At 37.3% G+C, this 23234-nt stretch overlaps 1 protein-coding gene across 2 annotated transcripts in view; it reads left to right on the forward strand.

The window, feature by feature from the left end:
* PTH2R (parathyroid hormone 2 receptor) overlaps window positions 1-23234 on the forward strand; it is a 71667-nt gene that overhangs the window by 43139 nt on the left and 5294 nt on the right. The window contains exons 8-9 of one of the 2 annotated variants that reach the window (XM_061204517.1): window positions 472-538; window positions 22127-22221. In XM_061204517.1, coding sequence (XP_061060500.1) covers window positions 472-538; window positions 22127-22221 — 162 coding nt within the window. The remainder of the gene's footprint in view (window positions 1-471; window positions 539-22126; window positions 22222-23234) is intronic. The other variant, XM_061204510.1, reaches the window with a different exon arrangement.

The following is a 23234-nucleotide window of genomic DNA, read 5'->3' on the forward strand; positions in this document are numbered from 1 at the left end:
TTCATGATTGTCAGTTTTCTGTTGCATTTCTGTGGATTAGAATGTACTAATGTCAATGTTCTACAACGAATGGAGTAAATTCTGAAAGTGAGAGGACTTTCTCTATCAACAAGGTTTAATTGTTATGGATCTTTCCAGTGATAACAAAAATAAAGAATCAATGGTACCACATTTAGAAGACTAATTTTATTGTGGCTCTAGAAACATAGTTTTGACTCTTATAAAAATAATAAACCACTATTTATAATACTTTACTTATTCCCAAGGGGTAGCTAATAGTATGGAAACCAGGACCGTTACACTTTTTTTTTTTTTTTACTGTTTTGGGTGTTTTAGGAGATTTTTTTTTTCCTGTCTACTTGTTTCTTAATCAAAAACCTGGGTCTGGAATTTTTGGTAAAACAAAAGGTTACATCTCACTGCTTATTTGCTTTGCTGATTCTTTAATGGAAGTTCTTTTTCATGTCTCAGATGCTGGGAACTTAGTGCTGGAGACATCAAGTGGATTTATCAAGCCCCAATCTTAGCAGCTATCGGGGTAAGTTTAAAAACCTGTATAGTTTAAAGAAAGAAGAAAAAGATGCATAATTAAACTACTGCTAAAACCCAGAGAAAGTTTGTCTGTCACTTTGTTTCCTAAACCTCACATTACAGCAATAGCTGTTGGGAAAGTCTGGATTGGGGATCAGACCCTTATTCATGGCTGACACTGCGATCCATGAAGAAAGTGCATACCCTCCCTTTAATCTGCTAACACGTAGGGAAAATTCCGGGACTTCAAAATATCTATGAACATTTATAGGTTCAAGCAGTTAGGGCGGTCCTTAAACTCTTCCCCCTTTTCAGCCATTATTTTATAAAGTTCTGACCACCTGATGACCTGGTAATAGGTAGGAGGAGGGGGCAAAGATGGAATAGCAAGAGAACAGAGGAATTATCGAGAGAGAAAAATGATAGTGTGATTTATTATAAAACATTGCCTAAAGCTTTTATTTCACATACTTTCCCCAAGGAGTTAAGAGGATTCCATACTCTTTTGGACTCTCTAGTCCAAAAAAGACTAGAGTTGGCAGTCATATTGCATGGGACTTATCTGCCTGTATATTACGTCTGTGTTACAAAAGAAAACAAAATCACACACTTTGTGTCTAACAAAACTCACCAAAATGCTCAATATTCTGTAATAACCTAAATGGGAAAAGAATTTGAAAAAGAATAGATATGTGTATATGTATAACTGAATCACTTTGCTCTGCACCTGAAACTAACACAACATTGTTAATCAACTATGCTCCAAAATAAAATAAAAATTTTAAAAAAAGAAAAGAAATGTTTACTCTTGACCTTCCCTGAAGAGTTTATGGTATTAGCTTCTCTGTGGTTTGATGAAGAAATTATACCACCTTGTGTTTTCCTGGTTTTCATGTATTAACCCAAGATTATAAACATCTTTAAAAAAGGACTGATGTCCCAATATTAAATGTTAAATAATTTGAAAGTAATATAGCAGCCTGATTTTTTTCTATTTTTTTAATTGAAGTATAGTTGATTTACAATGTTGTGTTAGTTTCAGGTGTACAGCAAAGTGATTCAGTAATACATATCTATCTATATCTATCTATCTGTCTATCTAGCTATCTATTCTTTTTCAGATTCTTTTCCATTATAGTTTATTACAAGATATTGAATATAGTTCCCTGTGCTATACAGTAGGTCCTTGTTGTTTATCTATTATATATATAGTAGTGTGTATATGTTAATCCCAAACTCCTAATTTATCCCCCCGCAACCTTTCCCTTTTGGTAACCATAAGTTTGTTTTCTATGCCTGTGAGTCTATTTCAGTTTTGTAAATATTTTCATTTGTATCATTTTTTTAGATTCCACGTATAAGTGATATCCTATGATATTTGTCTTTCTCTGTCTGACTTCACTTAGTATGACAATCTCTAGGTCCATCCATGTTGCTGCAAATGGCATTATTTCATTCTTTTTTATGGCTGAGTAGTATTCCATTTGTGTGTGTGTGTGTGTGTGTGTGTGTGTGTGTATATATACATATATATGTATATATATACACACACCACATCTTCTTTATCCGTTCATCTATTGATGGACATTTAGGTTGCTTCCATGTCTTGGCTGTTGTAAATAGTAGCAGCCTGATTTTTAACCAATTTTTTCAGTCTTTCTTTGGTCTCCAGTTTCTTACTTTTCTCATTTTGTTTTCTTTTGGACAAGGTGTGTCAGCATGTTGGCATGATGGATCCAGAAGGACAGCTATTAATGTGGTTGAAGTTTTGTAAGATCTATCCAGATAGTCAGATAAAAGCTTATTTATCTCATAGGAAAAATGCAGATAGCAAGGTAGAAGAGATCAAAAAGGAATCTTCATTTCAGAAGCTTATTGATGTAAATATTTAGAGGGGAAAATAAAGTACAGAAGTTTTAGAGAAGCCAGTTTGTACCCTTGCTACAGCAGCCTGTTATCAAATTAGACCCGATTCTAAGTCTTAGGGGAAGCTCAAAAATGGATTGTGGAAATGAGCATATCTGCAAAACAAAAACAGACTCACAAATATAGAGAACAGACTTGTGGTTGCCAAGGGGGAGGGGGTGGGGGAGGGAAGGATTGGGAGTTTAGGATTAACAGATGCAAACTATTGTATATAGGAGGGATAAACAACAAGGTGCTACTGTATAGCACAGGGAACTATTTTCAACATCTTATGATAAACCATAATGGATAAGAATATGAAAAAGAAGATATATGTATAACTGAGTCACGTTGCTATACAGCAGAAATTAACACAACATTGTAAATCAACTATACTTCAATAAATTTAAAAAAATGGGTTGTGGATAAATGAATGAATGAATGACTTCAGTTTAGAAACTCATATTAATTTTAATGAAGTGCTGCTGTATTAATGTAGTGATAAACCATCCCATCAAACCTAGTGATAAACTACATCCCTGAGAGATTATCAATAAACTTAAAGAAGATAATTAACTTTATAAATTAACTGGGGTTTACTACTCTGATTTCCCTTTTATGCACTGATACGCTAACCTTATCTGCATTTCCAAGCCTTTAACTTTCCTTTCTCTCTCTTCCTTCTTTATTATGTTTGCTCCTCCATCTCTTACTACCATCTTTTTGAAGGGATAACCCATGTCTTAATACTTTTTGTGTCTTCAGTGCCTTGTACTTGAATTGATAAATAAGAGGTAATTAAATATTATAAAAATGAGGCAAATTTAAGAACATTAAGTTTGTGTTTTCATTTGATGAAAAAGAAGGGCTTATTAAAATCCAGGGGATCCTTGTAAAATTATTAGGAATTGAAGCAAAGAACAGTGGAGAAAAAAGTAAATCATAGGACATTTTCCCTTGAAATAGTTGATTTTTATCCAAAGCTTTGTTGTTTATTTACAGATCTTAGTTACTCACATCACCAGTGTGGATGAGAAGTTTATTTGCTGAGGTTTCTAAATTGCAATGTGAAACAGTACAGTTAGGTGATTATAGAGGTTCTGAAAGATTCACCATTGATGAAAGAGAACCAGAAATGATGGTACACTCAATAAATTTTGAAGGAAACTTAAGTAGGTTGCCATTTTCATCTTGAGCAATGCAAAAGCAAGAGCAATGCAAAGCAAGAATTCTTAAATATTTTTCCAATATTACAACATCCATTTAATCTCAAAAATCAGAGAAGAGATTCAAGAGCACCTTTCTGTTCACTTAAAGTTACCTTTCTGTTTCTTTATTACAATTCAGGGTTATCTCAATTCCTTTTAAGGTTTCCTCATTTTACTGTGGAAACAGCCTGTATGGGAAGAGATGCACCTGGAGCCCTGGTCTCAGCACCTGGAGTGTAGTACTCCTTCCTCTGAGCTCTTCTGTGTCCTGAATCCAGGAAGAATGATGCTAATAATAACAACATACACAGCAAAGTGCTTACCACCATTGGGCACTGTTTTAAACACTTTATTTACATTGATTGATCTAATCCTCCCAATAACTCTAAATGAGGAAACTGCCCAAGGTCACTCAGCTAGTAAGTGGTGGAGCTCAGATTCTAACTTCAGGGTCAATGTCCCTACCTAATGAGCTCACAGTAAATAATGTGAGCTCTTATAATAAAGAGCTTACATCCCGCACTTATAATAAAAGCCAACATCCCTGATAGTCCAGAGAAGACCCTGTCACTCATGCCTGCACCCCTTTATGCTCTCTGCCTTAGCCTCGTTGTTTCCCTTTCGGTTCCTTGAACTTGTCCATGTCTGCCCCTCTCAGGACTATTCTTCATTTTGCCCTGTACCCCTGGAAGGCTGGGATATGCTTCCTTCTACTCCTCACTTTAAATGTCACTTCTTCATTGTGGCTTCCTTGTTGCCCCCAATCCAAATTAGGTCACCTATTATAACCCGCAGAGCACGGTGAGGTTTTTCTTTCTCAAGATCATCATCAAGTATAATGCTTCTGATTGTTTGTTGAATGTCCATCTTGCCCACTAAACTGAAAGGTTTTTGTGAACAAGAACCATATTTTTCTCAACTTCTATATTCTAATGCCTTGTAATTTTCCTGGCACAGAGTGGACACTCAATAAACACTTGCTGAAAAAATAAAACATGCATACAAAGTAAATATTCTGGGAAACGGTAAGAGGGGAGAAGTGAAATAAGAGCAGAAAGCCAGTATAATTACAGAACTTTTGAGTCCATTTTACGCAACCTTTTTATTTTCTAGAGAAGGAAACTAAAGCCCTCACAGATAAAGGTCACACAGCCAGTGTGACAAAACAAAGACTATAACCTGCATTTTTGGACCATGTTCTTTTCACTTACATTCCAAAGCATGTCAAAATTTTTTCTCGAAGGTATGGGAAAATAATCTTTTCAATTTTATGGCTACATTTATAATTTTTTATATGTTAACTTTAGAATAAAAGGTTTGTTTTTTAGTCTTGTATTTCGTAGTATGGATGAGCGTTCATAGGTTCTAACTTGAAGAAGTCATATCAAGAGAATTGAATTTTAGAGATAAACACAGACTTTAGTACAAATTTGGAAGGAACAACTTGATTTTGGAATCGTAGAATCTAAAATTGTAGCACTATGTTTTGTTCATATGTGGTAAAATTATGTTTAAGAGAATTAAGGTCATTCGAAACATTAATTTTTGTTCTGAAAATAAATGTCTCTAAATATAATTAATTATTCACCCTCAACATCTTGATGTTGATTTGAAGATGATTTTAAGTTCTTCTATATAACATTAAAATATGAAAGGAATGGGCTTCCCTCGTGGTGCAGCGGTTAAGAATCTGCCTGCCAATTTAGGGGACACGGGTTCAATCCCTGGTCCGGTAAGATCCCACATGCCGCGGAGCAACTAAGCCCGTGCACCACAACTACTGAGCCCGCGTGCCACAACTACTGAAGCCCGGGCGCCTAGAGCCCGTGCTCCGCAACAAGAGAGGCCACCGCAATGAGAAGCCTGCACACCGCAACGGAAGAGTAACCCCTGCTCATCGCAACTAGAGAAAGCCTGCGCGCAGCAATGAAGACCCAACGCAGCCAAAAATAAATAAATAAATAAATTTACAAAAAAAATGTGAAAGGAATATTTCCTAATTGACAACGGGACATGAAGCATTGTTTTGGTCCTGGGCCTCCCAGAGCAGCATTAGGAGGAACAGTGTGCTTGGCCCACAGAGCAGGAGAAGCCACAGGCAGGGCAGGATGGATTAGAAGTGGTGAAGGTGAAGTTGGCAGAGGTGATAAATCCCGACCAAGCGGGACACTGCCCCCTGATACACGAGAACCTACGTTTTCACTGGCGTCAACCAGAAGAGACTATAATAGTTGAAGAGAAATAAAACCACAGACATAAAAGTACAGATTGTAAAATTGAGCAGATTTGCTCATGAGCATTTACAAGATGGTCTTGAAGAGGCCAGTAATATGGGGTGGAGAGAGCTTTGGTCTTAGCAGAAATCTGAGATCTTGGATTTACAGGTTAGGGAAAAGAAAAACAGAAACTCTGTGGTATTTGTTTTTACTTGTTTCCTTCATCCTGTGTTAGTCTGCTTCATCCCTCCATCCTTTCATTCATCATCCTCTGATGTGTGATCAAATGGTCTTTCTAGTACCTGCTCAATTTCATTTTTACCAAAATGTCTTTTCTTTTGTCCCTTGACAGAGTTAATCTCTTTCTATTTATCATTTGATGAATAAATATTTTGGGGTGCGTTTTTTTGCTTCATGTTTTGTCTCAAAACCTTTTCTTCATTAACCCTCAAACAACTTTGAGATTGGTATTTTCATTATTCTTAGTTTGAGTCCAAGAGCAGTTATGTAACTGGCTTAGGTATATACATTTAGAAAGTGCTGAAGTCGGAGTCAGGTTCAGGCAGCGTGGTTCCAGAGCCCACAGTTTTCCATTTGTGGTAATTGAATTTAAGCTCAGCCAGTGTTTGCCAGGGTGAGAGCACATACCCTGGTGCATGAGAGGATTGATTTAGGTAGTGTGTGCAAGGTTATTAAGTAAAATCAGTTAACATTGAGAATATTGGTCCCTCTCCAACCCTTCTGAACACATCTCGGAGGTCTCATTTTGATACTGATCTTTAACACTTTTCTAATGTGTGTGGTGTCTTCCTTTGGGGAATGGAGGTGGGGGACAGGCAACCCAGTCTAGGTAAAATTTCATATGACTTGTTTCCATTGTATTTATTTTTACAGTTGCCTCTTGCTTGTAGCAGCTTCTATTGGTTTTCCATTGCTGGTAATGATATGAAATTTAAACTTTAATAATTTAATAAAAGTGGATTGCTTGAAGAAGGGTATTAAGTAAATAATAGTAGATGAATAATATTGATATGGCCAAAATCATGGTGGTGGCACCCTAAGCCACTTGGAAAACGCTGAACTAGATCAGTTCCTTTGACAATGAAATTTGGAGTTACTGCAAAAGGCCTGACCAGTGTAACCAGTGAGTGTCCACATGGTTGTGGGAGGTTAGTTATGTTTCATGTGATCAGGAACGTTAAGGGTATAAATGGACGGGCCATGTTTTCTGCGGCTGGAAGGATGGGTGCATCTGTTGAAAATGCAAGAGATCAGACTGGAAGTGGATAGGGGTTGAATCATGATTGGACTCGTATTCTGTACTATAAGGACATTGGAATTTTCCTTAAAATTATAAGACATTGAAAGATTTTAAGCAGGATAGTGATCTGATTAGATTTGGGTTTTGGCCTTATGAGGATGGTGCCCCAGGCACAGGATGCTCCTAACCCTGGAGATGCTACAGAGAAAATCTGTTCACCGCAAGCTCCCAAGATGAAGAAGGATAGGCTGAGTCAAGCAAACTCGGTATTCTTCCCACATTCACTCATCAAATACTTCAACCCATCCCCTCCAGGGATGGAGACAGTAAGGGGGACTGAGGAGCACAGACATGCACATCAGTTGAGCTGCCTTCCCTGGAAGGAAAAATCAAGAATGGGGATTAAATGAACTAGTCTGGAGGTATGGACATCTGTCTAAGAGAGCTATTGGCTATTCACTTTTTTTTTAAAAATTGTTTATTTTATTTATTTAGTTTTGGCTGCATTGGGTCTTCATTGCTGCACGCGGGCTTTCTCTAGTTGCTGTGAGCGGGGGCTGCTCTTTGTTGCGGTGTGCAAGCTTCTCACTGCGGTGGCTTCTCATTGTGGAGCACAGGCTATACGTGCGCGGGCTTCAGTAGTTGTGGCACGTGGGCTCAGTAGTTGCGGCTCGCGGCTCTAGAGCGCAGGCTCAGTAGTTGTGGCACACGGGCTTAGTTGCTCCACAGCATGTGGGATCTTCCCAGACCAGGGCTCGAACCCGTGTCCCCTGCATTGGCAGGCGGATTCTTAACCACTGCGCCACCAGGGAAGTCCTGGCTATTCACTTTTAAGTACATAATTCTATCTGACTGACTCTGACATCAATTATGATATTTTGAAGGTCCTCAGATTTCTATATGAGAGGTCATTTTCTTGATGCAGGCTTCCAAAGAAAGATACAGGAAGTAAAGAGTTGCATTAAAATTGGAACAACCAGAACTTCCCTGTGGTCCAGTGGTTAAGACTTTGCTCTCCCATTGCAGAGGGCCCAGGTTCGATCCCTGATCAGGGCACTAGATCCCGTATGCCACAAATGAAAAATCCCGCATGCTGCAACTAAAGACCCCGCACGCCACAACAAAGATCCCACGTGCCACAACTAAGATCCGGCGCAGCCAAATAAATAAATAAATATTTAAAATTGGAACAACCATAAACAGTGTTAAACTAAGGTGAGCAACAAAGGGACATCAGTGCTTCAGCAGTTGGTGACCATGAGCAGGGTGACGGCAATCCTTGTTTTTTTCTTCTTTTGATAGGAGTCAAGCCCATATCTTCAATTCATATAAATCCATTCCTTTGGAGAGACCACAAACTCCCAAAATATTTCTCTGTACAATGTATTGCTTCATCGTAGCTGAACTAAAATGTAAATGTGCAGTAAGAACTATTTTTTTTAAAGGTACCAAGAAAAGGTAAATATCATCAATAAAAATGTAAATGTATTACTAATTTAATTACTAATTTTAATGTATTACTATTTAATAATATATCTTTTATACTTGGAGGGTCGAAATTTCTTCCAGAGTTACTTTTCTTATAGTACATACAACTAAGCAATGTTTATACAGTGGGAGTGGTAAAATAGAAAATCCAAGATTCAGTCTTAAAGCAACCCAAAGCTTTTATTAAAGACACTGAAATTGGAAATCAGGGCCAGTCACTCGCGGAGACGTTAGAATTTATGTACTTGTTTTTCTATAGGCAGTAGTTCATTTTCTGGTAACTCCTCAAAAGTAAGCCATAGAATGAAAAAATGTCCATGTTGGGAAACATTCTGGGGGGCTCTTGCCTGATGTTAATCTGGCAACACTATTGCAGAGATTTTTGAGCTTTAAATAACCCTACAGAGAACTGATAACTGTGAGAGTTTATAGTTTTCTTTATATATGTTGATGGATTTTAGGAAACTACAGGGCAATAGTCCGTCCCTCCTTCCCTCTCCCCTCCCCTCCCCTCCCTTCCTCCCTCCCTTCCTTCCTTCCTTTCTCTTTCTTTCTTTCTTTTCCTTCCTTCCCTCCTTCCTTCTTCCCTCCCTCCCTCTCCCTCCTCCCTCCCCCTTCCCTTTTTCTTTCCCTTCCTTCCTTCCTTCCTCCCTTTCCTTCTTTCTTCCTTCCTTCCTTCCTTTCTTTCTCTCTCTGTCTTTCTCTTTCTTTCTTTTCTTTCTTTCTTTCTTTCTTTCTTTCTTTCTTTCTTTCTTTCTTTCTTTCTTTCTTTCTTTCTTTCTTTCTTCTTTCTTTCTTTCTTTTCTTCCTTCCTTCCTTCCTTCCTTCCTTTCTTCCTTCCTTCCTTGTTATTGGTATATTTGCTTGTTTTTAGATGTCTACCATGGCTTACAGCACCACTGTGTACCCAAGCTAAGGACTAATGTCTGACGTCAGCAAGTAGTTTGTGGTGTTTGTCATGGGCTTGCTCATTCTATGAATAACGATCTAATTTGAATGACTAACTAAGTAGTGGCCCTTGAGGAGACTGCATGCTACTCAGAGTGCATTAAATGGAGAGCTCCAGACTTTCAATTTTTTTCTTATACATGTTTTGTTCCCTGTACCTGTCAAAGGATATCTCAGGGAATTCTGGCAGGTGGAATAAGATGGTACTTCTAATAAATTCCTTTAAGAAAAATTCTAAAGTGATATGTTTAAAAAATCATATCCAGTGCACTTTATAAAATATGAAAAGAAGGGGACAAACAGAGCATAAGCTTCTCAGCTGCTGTTGAGTCAGTGATTCATTTCCGCCCAGTTGTTATTAAAGGAGGCTCGATCATGAAGCACAAGAAGGGAGCATGAGAGGGATGACTGGTAAGGGAGAAGTTTTAAGTAAAATGGATAAAATTTAATCTCTGATCTTTGATGGAATTGCAAATACAAAATTTTTTTTTTACCCAGAGGAAAATCTCCGCTCCATAATCTCTTTCCTCTTCTAAATCAGTCAGCTATAGAACCTTGAGTGAAATTAAAGCTCTAGCATTTACCCCTAAGTTATAAATTGAATTCCAAAGGATAAGAAGTGAACTACATATTTTGTCTTCATATCTATTATACAGATAATCAAATTATAGTAGCTGATATAGATTAAGGAGTTTATTATCTATCATTTAAATGTTCAACATTTAGAATTGATACACATATAAACAAAGCAAAAATGTTTCTCATGTTCATGATATTGAAAAAGAAACCAATATATGGGGTGAGATGTGATGTTTTCAGAGAATCTCTGAGGGCAGCTAATACATAGCGTCCCTCTTTGCTGCTCAGATTCTAAATAAGTTGAGATATAAAACAAAGGAGGAGAGAGAGAAACAAAGCAAAACCCTTATAGCTGTTAGAGTCTGGGTTGGAAGTTGTGATCTTCGGTCTGTTAGCCAAGTGAACCAGTTGAAGAACCCCACAGTTAGGCAGGATCTGCCCACCCAGGCACAGATTGCTGAGGGGCAGGCTCCTAAGCCTGGAGATGCTGAAAGTCTGCTCACTACAAGCTCCCAAAGAAAAGAAGGATGGGCTGAGTTAAGCAAACTCAGTATTCGTCCCATATTCACTCATCAAATACTTCAATCCATCTTCTCCACGGTTGGAGACAGTAAGGGGGAGTATGGAGAACAGAAGTGCATATCAGTTGACCTACCTTCCCTGGGAGGAAAAATCAGGAAAGGGGAGATAGCAAATCTTCCCCATCATGTATCCAAAGGCATTGATGAAATTTTTAAGTGTAAATAGATAGTTTTAAAGATATTTTATAACAGTGGAATTTCTTATACATAAATTTTGACTTCTTTCTCTACTTATGTCTTTTGTGATAGACACCTAGAAGTGAAAATTCTACATTGAAGGGGGATATGCTGATTTACCTCAATATAAGTAGGGTTTAGAGAGTGCACGTTTCGTTCACTCATTTATTCATTCACTCATTTAACAAATCTTGATTAAACACCAAGAACATGGCAGGTGCTGTGTGAGGCAATGGGGATGAGATGGGGGGAACAGGCATCAATTTCTCCTTAAACTTAAGCATAGTGGGTGAGACAGACATTAAAATGTGACGAGTGCTGTGGTGGGGCTGGGGTGTGGGGAATAGCTTTTGAGAAGTGACATTCAGCTTAAAGCCTGAGAATGAGCTGTCCTAGTAAGGGTGAGAGAGCGGAGGGAGTAGGGAGAATGATCCAGGCAAAGGTGATTCTAGGAGCAGTCTCTGAGACGGCCTGAGGAGCCAGAGGTTTCACGGCTGAAATTTTAACTTTGAAACTCATCTGTGGTTCACTTTGAATAAATCTTTAAAAATTTAATTGAGAGAGACTCTAATGTTTATATTTGCATTATTTTAAAACCACATTTGCATAAAATTTATTCTATATGCTACTGGCTTATTAACGGCTTTAAGCAAAATTTTCCCTCCAAGATTACTTGAGATATGCAAGGACTCTCTAAATGATTTTTTTTCTCTCTGAATGATACTTCATTTAAAAAAATTTTTAAAAATCTCACCAGAATGTGTTGTTCTTTTTCATTCCATTTCCCCATATATAGAGTCATTTTTCCTTCTGCAGACTTGGATCTTTCTTTAGAGCAGGATTTTTTCTTTTATGTCTTTATTGATTTGTTCTATTTATCATTTCCTTCAGAAAGAGAAATAATCTTCATAATGACTCTGAATTCCGTGCTCTCCATGTAAGCATCTATCCCTCATCACAAAAGTCTTTGTTCTTCATCCCTTCATTTGGGAAGATTCTTCAAGTGTCTTCTAAATTGCTAAATCCACTTTCCTGCTCTGTTAGACCTAATGTTTAGGTTTCTAATACTGACTTTAAAACTGGGTTATAAGTTAGATTCTTTACAATCTTTTCTTAATCCGTCCTGCTCTTTAAAAAATTTCTGTCTCCATCTCAATCTGCTATTAACTCAACTCTATTTTATGGGCAGTTTGGTGCAGTGGTTAAGAGTCCATGCTATGTATCCAGGCTGCATGGGACTCATTAGGGCTCTGCCACTTGCTGGCTGTGTGATCATGCATAATTTGTGTAAGCTGTGACTCAGATTCCTCATTTGTAAAATGGGAGCAATATGCCTATCTCATAGAGCTGCTGTGAAGACTAAGCGTCAATTCACCTAAAACACTTAGAATAGTAAGTAAGTAGTCAATAACTTAGTTTCTAATTAACCTATATTCTATACTTTCCTAAATTATTTATAATTTTTTGGAAATTCATTCAACTGTTACTGCGTGTATCAATATGTGTGTGTGCGTGTGTGTGTGTGTATGTGTGTATTTTGTTTACCTATCTTTTAAGGCAGCAAGTTCTATTTTTCTTAATTCTTAATTCTTTCCATAATCCACTTTGCTGTCCTTTGAGTTATAAAACCAATGGACTGATTGGTGTGTGTCTTCTTTAATAAGTTTCTGGGAGTTTGCAGTATTTACTTAGTATGGTCTACTGACTTGAGTACAGAGTCCCTGGTCATGGGCATTTTAATATGGACGGAGTTTAAGGTTGGCCCATCTGAAGCCATTTGTAATTCTTTATTTTTTCCAGGAATAAGGAATGGCAAATGACAATACCCAGCTAACATTGCTTCCATAGCTCTGCCAGCTTCAGCTCCTAGCACTTGGTCCTTCACACAGTAGTTACACAGCATCACTCCCCACTGTTTTCACTCCCAGCTGCATTTGTATTGCCAGGGAGTATAGTCTTAGGGAGAGAGGAATTAATGAAGCATGAAATAAGTTTGGCCATTCAGAAAGTAGCACTCATGTGATAGACAAGTAGCAGTTTCTCACCTTCTTATTGAAAAAGATTATGTGGACATGAATCAGGTGTTGTAGTGGGTGAGGATGAATGAAAATCCTCAACTCTCATGTTTTGCATCTTTTTATCCTCCTGAAAAGAAGGTATAAGATAGTGGTTAAGAGTGATATCAGCATCATGGCAGTGTGTGGCACTCTCTTTGCCTTTCCCCTTCAATCTACAACCAGTAAAAACATCCATAACTCAACAAAGGTGCCTTTGCTCAACACAGCAGGACATCAGAGAATTCCACACATCTAAAGGTGGGTGGACTGAAACACATGGAAGAGGCAGAACCAGGCAGAACAGCAGAGGTGGTGCCTGTGATCCTGGACCCTCAGCCATGGTAACTGAGCCTGCAGCCCCAGAGAACCTGGTAACATCAGGGGAAGCAGAACATATGACTCCAGCCTCCCAGCCAAAGTGGTGCCCCTGGCCAAAGAGATCCAGGCAACAGTGACAGTGGGCCTATGACCCTGTCCTTCCAGTTATGGAGATGCCTATTACTCTGGCTCCCCCTGCCTGCCCCTATCCACAGTGGCAATGCCTATGAGCCTGACAACCCTGGACATGGTAAGGACACCTGGGACCCTGGCTCCCTACCCTCCCCCCCCGGGGGGGGGTAGTGGCGCCTGAGCCCCTGGACATAGCAGAAGTACCCATGAACCCAATGTCCCAGGTAGTGATGCCAGCAGCAGCAATGCATTAATGACCCCAGAGGCACAAGCAGCAACAACCAGGGCAATGGATGACACCTCTGACAGAGGTGGTGGAGAGTGGAAAATGCTGATGCTCAAATATAACCAGAAGCAGCTCAGGTAGGAGACCAAAAACTTGTGCTATATCACCCCTGCTGGAAAACAAGAGAGGCCTCTAGTTACTAATCTGTTGAACCTTTTGAATCAAGTTTTTTTTAAAAAAGCTTTACCTAAAGAAGAAAGGTGTTCTCTACTTCAAATGTGCTGGCAGAAGAACAACTCATCAAGCTCAATGAAGAACCATGGTAACACTGTATCACAAAAAGAAAGTGACAGTTCTCCAAAAACCAAACTTAGAGCCACAGAATATTGCAATCTTACTGATAGAGAATTCAAAATAGCTGTCATAAAGAAACTCAATGAACTAAAGGAAAATACAGAAAGGCAATTCAATAAGCTCAGGAATAAAATTGTTGAACAGAAGGAATATTTTGCCAAAGAGACTGAAACTCTAAAAAAGAACCAAAGAGAAACTCTGGACCTGAAGGACTCAATAAATGAGATGAAGAAAGCACTGGAAATAGAGCAGATGATATGGAAGAGAGACTAGTGAGCTTGAAGATAGGAATCTAGAAATGATACGGATAGAAGGGAAGAGAGAATTAAAATCTTAAAAAAAGAAGACATTCTATGAGAACTATTTGACTCTATTAGGAAGGGCAGCATTATGTTAATGGGTATTTCAGAAGGAGAAGAGTGGAAGCAGGGAGGAGAAAGTTTATTTAAAGAAATAATAGCAGAGAATTTTCCAAACCTGAGGAAGGAACTGGATATAGAAGTCCATGAAGCTGGGAGAACAACTAATTACTTCAATGTGAAAAAACCTTCTCCACAACACATTATATTAAAGCTGTCAAAATAAATGACAAAGAAAGAATTTTAAAGGCAGCCAGGGGAAAAGACTGGCAACCTACAAAGGAACCCCAGTAAGGCTATCAGCAGATTTCTCAGCAGAAACTCTACAAGCCAAGAGAGAGTGGAATGATGTACTCAAAATATTGAAAGATAAAAACTCTCAGCCAGAAATACTCTATCTGGCAAAGTTATCATTTAGATATGAAGGAGAAATAAAATTTCTCAGACAAACAAAAGCTGAGGGAGTGCATTAGTACCAGATTTGCCTTGTAAGAAATGTTGAAAGGAGCTGTTCTTCCTAAACGAAAAGGTAAAAGTGTGCAAAACTTTGAGTAAGGTGATAAATAGAATCAGAAAATTGCAACTCTATATCAGAATAGCACAGGGGTTAAAGGGAAAAAAGCAGTAAAAACAACTATAGCTATTTCAAGTTGGTCACAAACTCACAACATAAAAAGGGATAATTTGAGATGACAGAAACATAAAAACGGAAGAGGAAAGTACAGAAGTCGTATAGTCAAATGATGATAAGATGCTATCGGCAGAAAAAGAACAATTTTATCTATGAGAATTTTAAACAAACATGGTAACCAGAAAGCATAAATCTAGAGCAGAGACATGAAACATAAAAAAGAGGAAATGGAGAAAATATCATAGAAAACCACCAAACTAAAATGGCAGTCAGAAACACAAGGAAAAAGAAATAATGGAGATATAGAGCAACTAGAAAATAAAAGATAAAATGGCAGTACTAAGTCCTCATTTATCAATAATCACCCACAATGAAAATGGATTCAATTCACCAATCAAAAGACACAAAGTGGCCGGATGGATTAAAAAAACATGACCCAATGAAATGCTGTCTCCAGGAGACTTATGTCAGCTTTAAAGACAAACATAGACTCTAGTGAAGGGATGGAAGATGATACTCCAAGTAAATGGCAGCCAAACGAAAGTGGATGTAGCCATACTCATAGCAGACAAAATAGATTTCCAGCCAAAAGGGGTAACAAGAGACAAAGATGGACATTATATAATGATAAAGGGGACAACACCAACATGCACCTAACATATGATCACCAAAATATATAAAGAAATTATTAACAGACCAAAAGGGAAAGATTGACAACAACACAGTGATAGTTGGGGACTTTAACACCCCACTTACATCAATGGATAGATCATCCAGACAGAAACTTAACAAGCAAACAGCAGCCGTAAAACATTAGACCAGGTAGACTCAATAGATTTATACAGAACATTCCACCCAAATGTAGCAGAATACACATTCTTCTCAAGTGCACATGGAACATTTTCAAGGACAGACCAAAAGTTGGGACCCGAAACCAGTCTCAATAAATTTAAGAAGATTGAAAAAATAACAGCATCTTTTCTGATGAAACTAGAAATCAACTACGAGAAGAAAGCTGGAAAAATCATAAATATGTGGAAACTAAACAACATGCAACTGAACAAATACTGAGTCAAAGAAGAAATCAAAGTAGAAATTAAAAAATACCTTAAGACAAATGAAAGTGAAAATACAACATGCCAAAATCCATGGGATGCAGCAAAAGAGGTACAAAGAGGGACGTTTATAGCAATACAGGCCTACCTCAAGAAACAAGAAAAATCTCATATAAACAATCTAACTTTACACCTAAAGGAACTAGAAAAGAAAAACAAATGAAGCCCAAATTCAGTAGAAGGAAGGAGATAATAAACATTAGAGTGGAAAGAAATGAATAGAAACTAAAAAGATAATAGAAGAGATTAATGAAACTAAGAGCTGTTTCTTTGAAAAGGTTAAAAAAAATTAACAAATCTTTAGCTAGATTCACTTAAAAAAAAGAGAGAAGGCTCTGATAAATAAAATCACAAATGAAAGAGAAGAAATAATAATGGATATCACAGAAATGCAAAGGATTAAAATAGAATATTATGAACAGTTATATGCCAACAAATTGGACGATATAGAATAAATGGACAAATTTTTAGAATTATACAACCTTCCAAGGCTGAATCATGAATAAATAGAAAAATTGTAATAGACTGATCACTAGTAAGGAGATTGGAACAGTAATCAAAACCTCCCCCAAATCAAAAGTCCAGAACCAGATGGTTTCACAGGTGAAATCTAGCAAACACTCAGAAGATTCATTACCTATCTTTCTCAAGCTCTTCCAAAATATTGAAGAGGAGAGAATGCTTCCTAACTCATTTTATGAGGACAACATTACCCTGACACCAAGGACAACACACAAAAACAAAACTTACACGCCAATATCTTTGATGAACATAGATGCAAAAATCCTCAACAAAGTATTAGCAAGCTGAATACAATAGTACATTAAGAGTATCATATCTTATAATCAAGTGAGATTTATTCCAGGGATTCAAGGATGATTCAATGGCTGCAAATCAATCATGATACACCACATTAACAAACTAAAAGATAAAATCATATGATCATCTCAGTAGATGCAGAAAAAGCAACTGACAAGATTCAACACCCATTTATGATAAAAATTCTCAATAAAATGAGTATAAAGGAACATACCTCAACATAATAAAGACCATATATGACAGCATCATAATCCCAGCTAACACATTCAACAGGGAAGAACTGGAAGCTATCTAAGATCAGGAGCAAGACAAGGATGCTCACTCTTACCACTTTTATTCAACATAGTATTGGAAGTCCTAGCCAGAACAATTAGGCAAGAAAAAGAAATAAAAGGCATCCAAATTAAAAAGGAAGAAGTCAAACTGATGCTACTTGCAGATGACATGATTTTATATATAAAAACCCCTGAAGAGTGTGCAAAAAACCTGTTAGAACTAATAAACAAATTCAGTACAGTTGCAGGATACAAAGCAACATACAAAAATCTGTTGCATTTCTATACACTAAAAATGGACTAGCAGAAAGAGAAATTAAGAAAACAATCCCATTTACAATTGCAACAAAAAGAATAAAATACCTAGGAATAAATTTAACCAAGGAGGTGAAAAACATGTACACTGAAAACTATAAGACAGCCTGAAAGAAACTGAAGACTATGCAAAGAAATGGAAAGATGTTCTATGCTCATGGTTTGGAAGAATTAACATTGTTAAAATGTCTACATTACCTAAAGCAATATACATATTCAGTGCAATCCCCATCAAAATCCCAAGGACATTGTTCAAAGAACTAGAATATAAAAATCCAAATATTTGTATAGAGCCACAAAAGACCCCTGAATAGCCAAAGAAATCCCAAGAGAAAAGAACAAAGCTGGTGATGTCACACTCCCTGATTTCAAACTGTATTACAAAGCTATAGTAATCAAAACAGCATGGTATTGGCAGAAAAAGAGTCACACAGATAAATGGAACAGAATTGAGAGACCAGCAATAAAACCACACATATATGGACAATTAATTTAAAACAAAGGGGCAAAGAATATAAATGGAGAAAGGATGGTCTCTTCAATAAATGGTGTTGGGAAAACTGAACAGCCACATGCAAAAGAATGAAAGTGGACCACTGTCTCACACAACACACAAAAATAAACTCGAAATGGATTAGACTTAAATGTAAGAACTGAAACCACAAACTCCTAGAAGAAAACATATGCAATATACTCTTTGGCATTGGTCTTAGCAATATCTTTCTGGATATGTGTCCTCAGGCAAGGGGAAAAAAAGCAAAAATAAACAAATGGGACTACAGCAAACTAAAAAGCTTCTGTATAGCAAAGGAAACTACCAACAATAAAAAAGACAACCTACCAAATGGGAGAAAATATTTGCAAATCATATACCCAATAATGGGATTAATATCCAAAATATATAAAGAACTTGCACAACTCAACAACAAAAGATGGGTAGAGGAGCTGAATAGACATACAGATGGCCAACGAGCACACAAAAAGATGTTCAATATCACTAATTATTTGGTAAATGCAAATTAAAACCACAATGAGATATCATTCCATGCCCATTAGAATGGCTATTATCAAGAAAAATGAGAAATAACGAGTGTTGGAGAGGATGTGGAGAAAAGAGAACTCTGCATATTGTTGGTGGGAATGTGAATTGGTGTAGCTACTATGGAAAACAGTATAGAGATTCCTCAGAAGATTAAGAACAGAACTACCATATGACCTAGCTATTCCACTTCTAGGCATTTATGTGAAGAATGCAAAGACACTAATTCGAAGTATATGCACCCCTATATTCATCACAGCACTTTCTACAATAGCCAAGATATGGAGATAACCTAAGTGCCCATTGAATGGGTATAGAAGATATGATATCCGTATCTATATCTGTATCTATATACCTATATCTATATCTATCTATCTATCTATCTATCTATCTATCTATCTATCTATCTATCTATCTATCTATCTATCTATCTATTCAGACACAATGAAATACTACTCAGCCATAAAAAGATGAAATCTTGCCATTTGTGACAACATCGATGGACCTTGAGGGTATTATGCTAACTGAAATAAGTCAGAAAGACAAGTATTGTATGATTTCACTTACATGTGGAATATAAAAACAAAAACAATATCCCCCAAAACAAAATAAATGAAGAAACCAAATAAAAACAAACACCTAGATACAGAGAACACAGTAGTGTTTACCAGAAGGGAAAGGGGTGGGGAGGACAAAATGGGTAAAGGGGACGGATAGAAACTACCTTTTGGTAGTGAGCATGCTATAGTATATATAGAAGTCGAAATATAATGTACACATGAAACATATAATGTTATAAACCAGTGTTACCTCAATAAATAAAAAGTTAAATTTAATTAAAAAATAAAGGTAGTGGTTAAGAATTCACAATACAGACTCACATAGGCCTGGTTCAAATTCCAGCTGATAGCTGGGTAGTCTAGGTCAAATCAGTTAATCTCTTTGAGCTAGAGTTTCTTCATTCATAATAAATGGGCATAATAAAAATTCCTGTCTCATATTTATGTGAGCATTTAAACTAGACAGTGTTCAATAACTAGTAGCTCTTATTAGCCTGAAAACATCCTTCTTCCACAATTTCACAGCACAGCTCTGTCCTTCCTCTAGGGTATGGGGCTCAAGACCCAGCCCCCAGTTCTTTTTTTTTTTTTAGTCTTTATTGGAGTATAAATGCTTTATATTGTTGTGTTAGTTTCTGCTGTTTAACAAAGTGAATCAGCTATATATATACATATATCCCCATATCCCCTCCCTCTTGCATCTCCCACCCTCCCTATCTACCCCTCTAGGTGGTCACAAAGCACCGAGCTGATCTCCCTGTGCTATGCGGCTGCTTCCCACTAGCTATCTGTTTTACATCTGGTAGTGTATATATGTCAGTGCCACTCTCTCACTTCGTCCCAGCTTACCCTTCCCCCTCCCCATGTCCTCAAGTCCATTCTCTACGTCTGTGTCTTTATTCCTGTCCTGCCCCTATGTTCATCAGAACCATTTTCTTTTTTTTTTTTTTTTTAGATTCCACATATATGTGTTAGCATACGGTATTTGTTTTTCTCTTTCTGACTTACTTCACTCTGTATGACAGTCTCTAGGTCCATCCACCTCACTACAAATAACTCCATTTTGTTTCTTTTTTATGGCTGAGTAATATTCCATTGTACATATGTGCCACATCTTCTTTATCCATTCATCTGTCGATGGACACCTAGGTTGCTTCCATGTCCTGGCTATTGTAAATAGTGCTGCAATGAACATTGTGGTACATGACTCTTTTTGAATTATGGTTTTCTCAGGGTATATGCCCAGTAGTGGGATTGCTGGGTCATATGGTAGTTCTATTTTTAGTTTTTTAAGGAACCCCCATACTGTTCTCCATAGTGGCTGTATCAATTTACATTCCCACCAGCAGTGCAAGAGGGTTCCCTTTTCTCCACACCCTCTCCAGCATTTATTGTTTGTAGATTTTGATAATGGCCATTCTGACCAGTGTGAGGTGATACGTCATTGTAGTTTTGATTTGCATTTCTCTAATGATTAGTGATGTTGAGCATTCTTTCATGTGTTTGTTGGCAATCTGTACATCTCCTTTGGAAAAATGTCTAGTTAGGTCTTCTGCCCATTTTTGGATTGGGTTGTTTGTTTTTTCGATATTGAGCTGCATGAGCTACTTGTATATTTTGGAGATTAATCCTTTGTCAGTTGCTTTGTTTGCAAATATTTTATCTGATTCTGAGGGTAGTCTTTTCATCTTGTTTATGGTTTCCTTTGCTGTGAAAAAGCTTTTAAGTTTCATTAGGTCCCATTTGTTTATTTTTGTTTTTATTTCCATTTCTCTAGGAGGTGGGTCAAAAAGGATCTTGCTGTGATTTATGTCATAGAGTGTTCTACCTATTTTTTCCTCTAAGAGTTTTTTAGTGTCTGGCCTTACATTTAGGTCTTTAATCCATTTTGGGTTTATTTTTGTGTATGGTGTCAGGGAGTGTTCTAATTTCATTCTTTTACATGTAGCTGTCCAGTTTTCCCAGCACCACTTATTGAAAAGCCAGCCCCCAGTTCTTGTAGGAGGCTGTGAAATTGGTGAGAGTTGCCTATGGGGTAGTCAGTGGTAGGATGGCAAAGAGGGTGGTGGGAATTAAGGGCTGATGCAGATAATCAACTAGATTGGGTAGTGGGGCACATGAATCACCCAGTACCAAAATTCTCCAAATTCCAGAAATGATTGGAGACTCTGCAGGATAATTTATCCCCCAGAATGCAGAGTTGATGGGTCCTCTCTTCTAGCTGTTGCTCTGGTATTGACACAAACCCACTCTTGGCAATCCACAATTCCATTATTCCTAAGTACTAGCGCTTCCTGGACTGTAGACATCTCCCTGAATTAAGGGACCCAAGGGGTTTGGGCTTCTACCTCCTTATGACCCCTGACCTGGAGATCTTTTCTTCCTCTTCATTTTGGACCTCTTCACTGATCCTTGAGGCCCTTGGACATAAAATGTCTTATCCCACCAATACTTTCCCTTCCCTCCCCCTTTTTAAAGCCAGAACGTGATTGTCTGGTGGTGCCCACACCTCAATTTAATTGCCTACACTGGGACTTTTTCTTATACAGCATCTTACCTGGCTTTTTTTTTAACCTTGTATACTTCACCCAGTGCTTTTCATATATCATAAGAGAGACAGCATCCCCAAAGCAACCCTATTATTCTTCTCCCTAAAATAGATACAGAAGCTGGGAATTCATTTCAAAAAGGGCTGTCAATTACATTTGTATAATAACTATTATCCTTTATCCAGATAGTCTGCCACAGAACTTCATCTGAACTTTGGTTTGGAAATTCCCCATGGATTCTGGCAGATTATCCTCTGGTATTTCTAGTTTCTAGTGCTGTTGAAATTTTATCTCTTTGTGTTTTCATGAGGGCAAATCAAGAATCCCTATCTTTCCAATATCTTACCTCAGATTTCCTCATTCACATTTACAGAATGGGTAATGTTCAGTCTTTGAATACAAAGAAGTTCAATTTATGTAAATTTTTACAAACAACTTGAAGACTAACTTAATAATTCTTTGTAATATTACCTTCTCTTTCAGCTGAATTTTATTCTGTTTCTGAATACCGTTAGAGTTCTGGCTACCAAAATTTGGGAGACGAATGCGGTCGGGCATGACACAAGAAAACAATACAGGTAATTCCAGGACAGACATCCATCAGAGGAAATATTTTGGTTACTATTTAGAGTAAAGGACAGATATCAGTTGATCTGAAATGTCTCTAAGAGACTAAATTGTGAATGTGTATTTTTGTTTGGTTTAATTGTGCTTGTGCTATTTATCAGAAAAGTATATATATTTTAGGAAAATATAAATAACAACAAACCTTCCCAATATGCTTAAATTCTAAGTATATTTTTAAAAATCTGTTCTTAGCAGCTGGGATTTTACCATTAGCTATGTAACCTATGTAACCATGTAATCTCTTGTTGATGATCTTGGCAGACAATTTTACTTGCCTTCTTAAAATAATGTCATAACTGAAAAAAAATCAAGAAAGTGTATTTGCTATATTGTTTCCAATCTTCCCATCAAATTGGTACCTCCCAAATATTGATTTTTAAGAACTTTCAAATGTACTGATTGAAGGAGGTCTGTTATTCAGTCTTTGCTAAAGAAAAGGACAAATTAAGTATTTATAATCATTATCGAACTATCTTAAGAATGTGTCCATTTCTCCCAATGATCATTTTGGAAGTTCTGAATAATTTTGGAAGTGGCTTCTACCCACCTGAACATATACACCACTAGTCAGGTGCATGTGGATTAGTTTTTGTAATCCCCAAACAAGAATCTATTTCCTTCTGCCTCACATTGTCATGAAATGCTATCACAGACACAGAAAGGAAGAAATCATAGTCAACATTTCTATCTTCTCTCACAAACATTCTCTAAGTCCTTTGTGGAATCATTCCCGTGCACCGTGTAGGCAGCATTTACTGTCAGGCAGAAAAGAGTACAGATACAGATGGACTGAAGTCTAGAATAGGATGCACAGTATGAACAAACCGTCAGCTGCTAGCTCCAGTTATTTTCAATATGCTGCAAGTGGTAGTATTAAAATCATGCCTGTGTTTACAGTGAAGGGTCTGTGCTATACTAGAATAACTTGTCTCATGTCACATTCCATTGGTGAAGACAAAGGTCA

This window comes from Eubalaena glacialis, chromosome 1 (assembly GCF_028564815.1).
Source record: "Eubalaena glacialis isolate mEubGla1 chromosome 1, mEubGla1.1.hap2.+ XY, whole genome shotgun sequence".
In the NCBI taxonomy this organism is placed as follows: Eukaryota; Metazoa; Chordata; class Mammalia; order Artiodactyla; family Balaenidae; genus Eubalaena; species Eubalaena glacialis.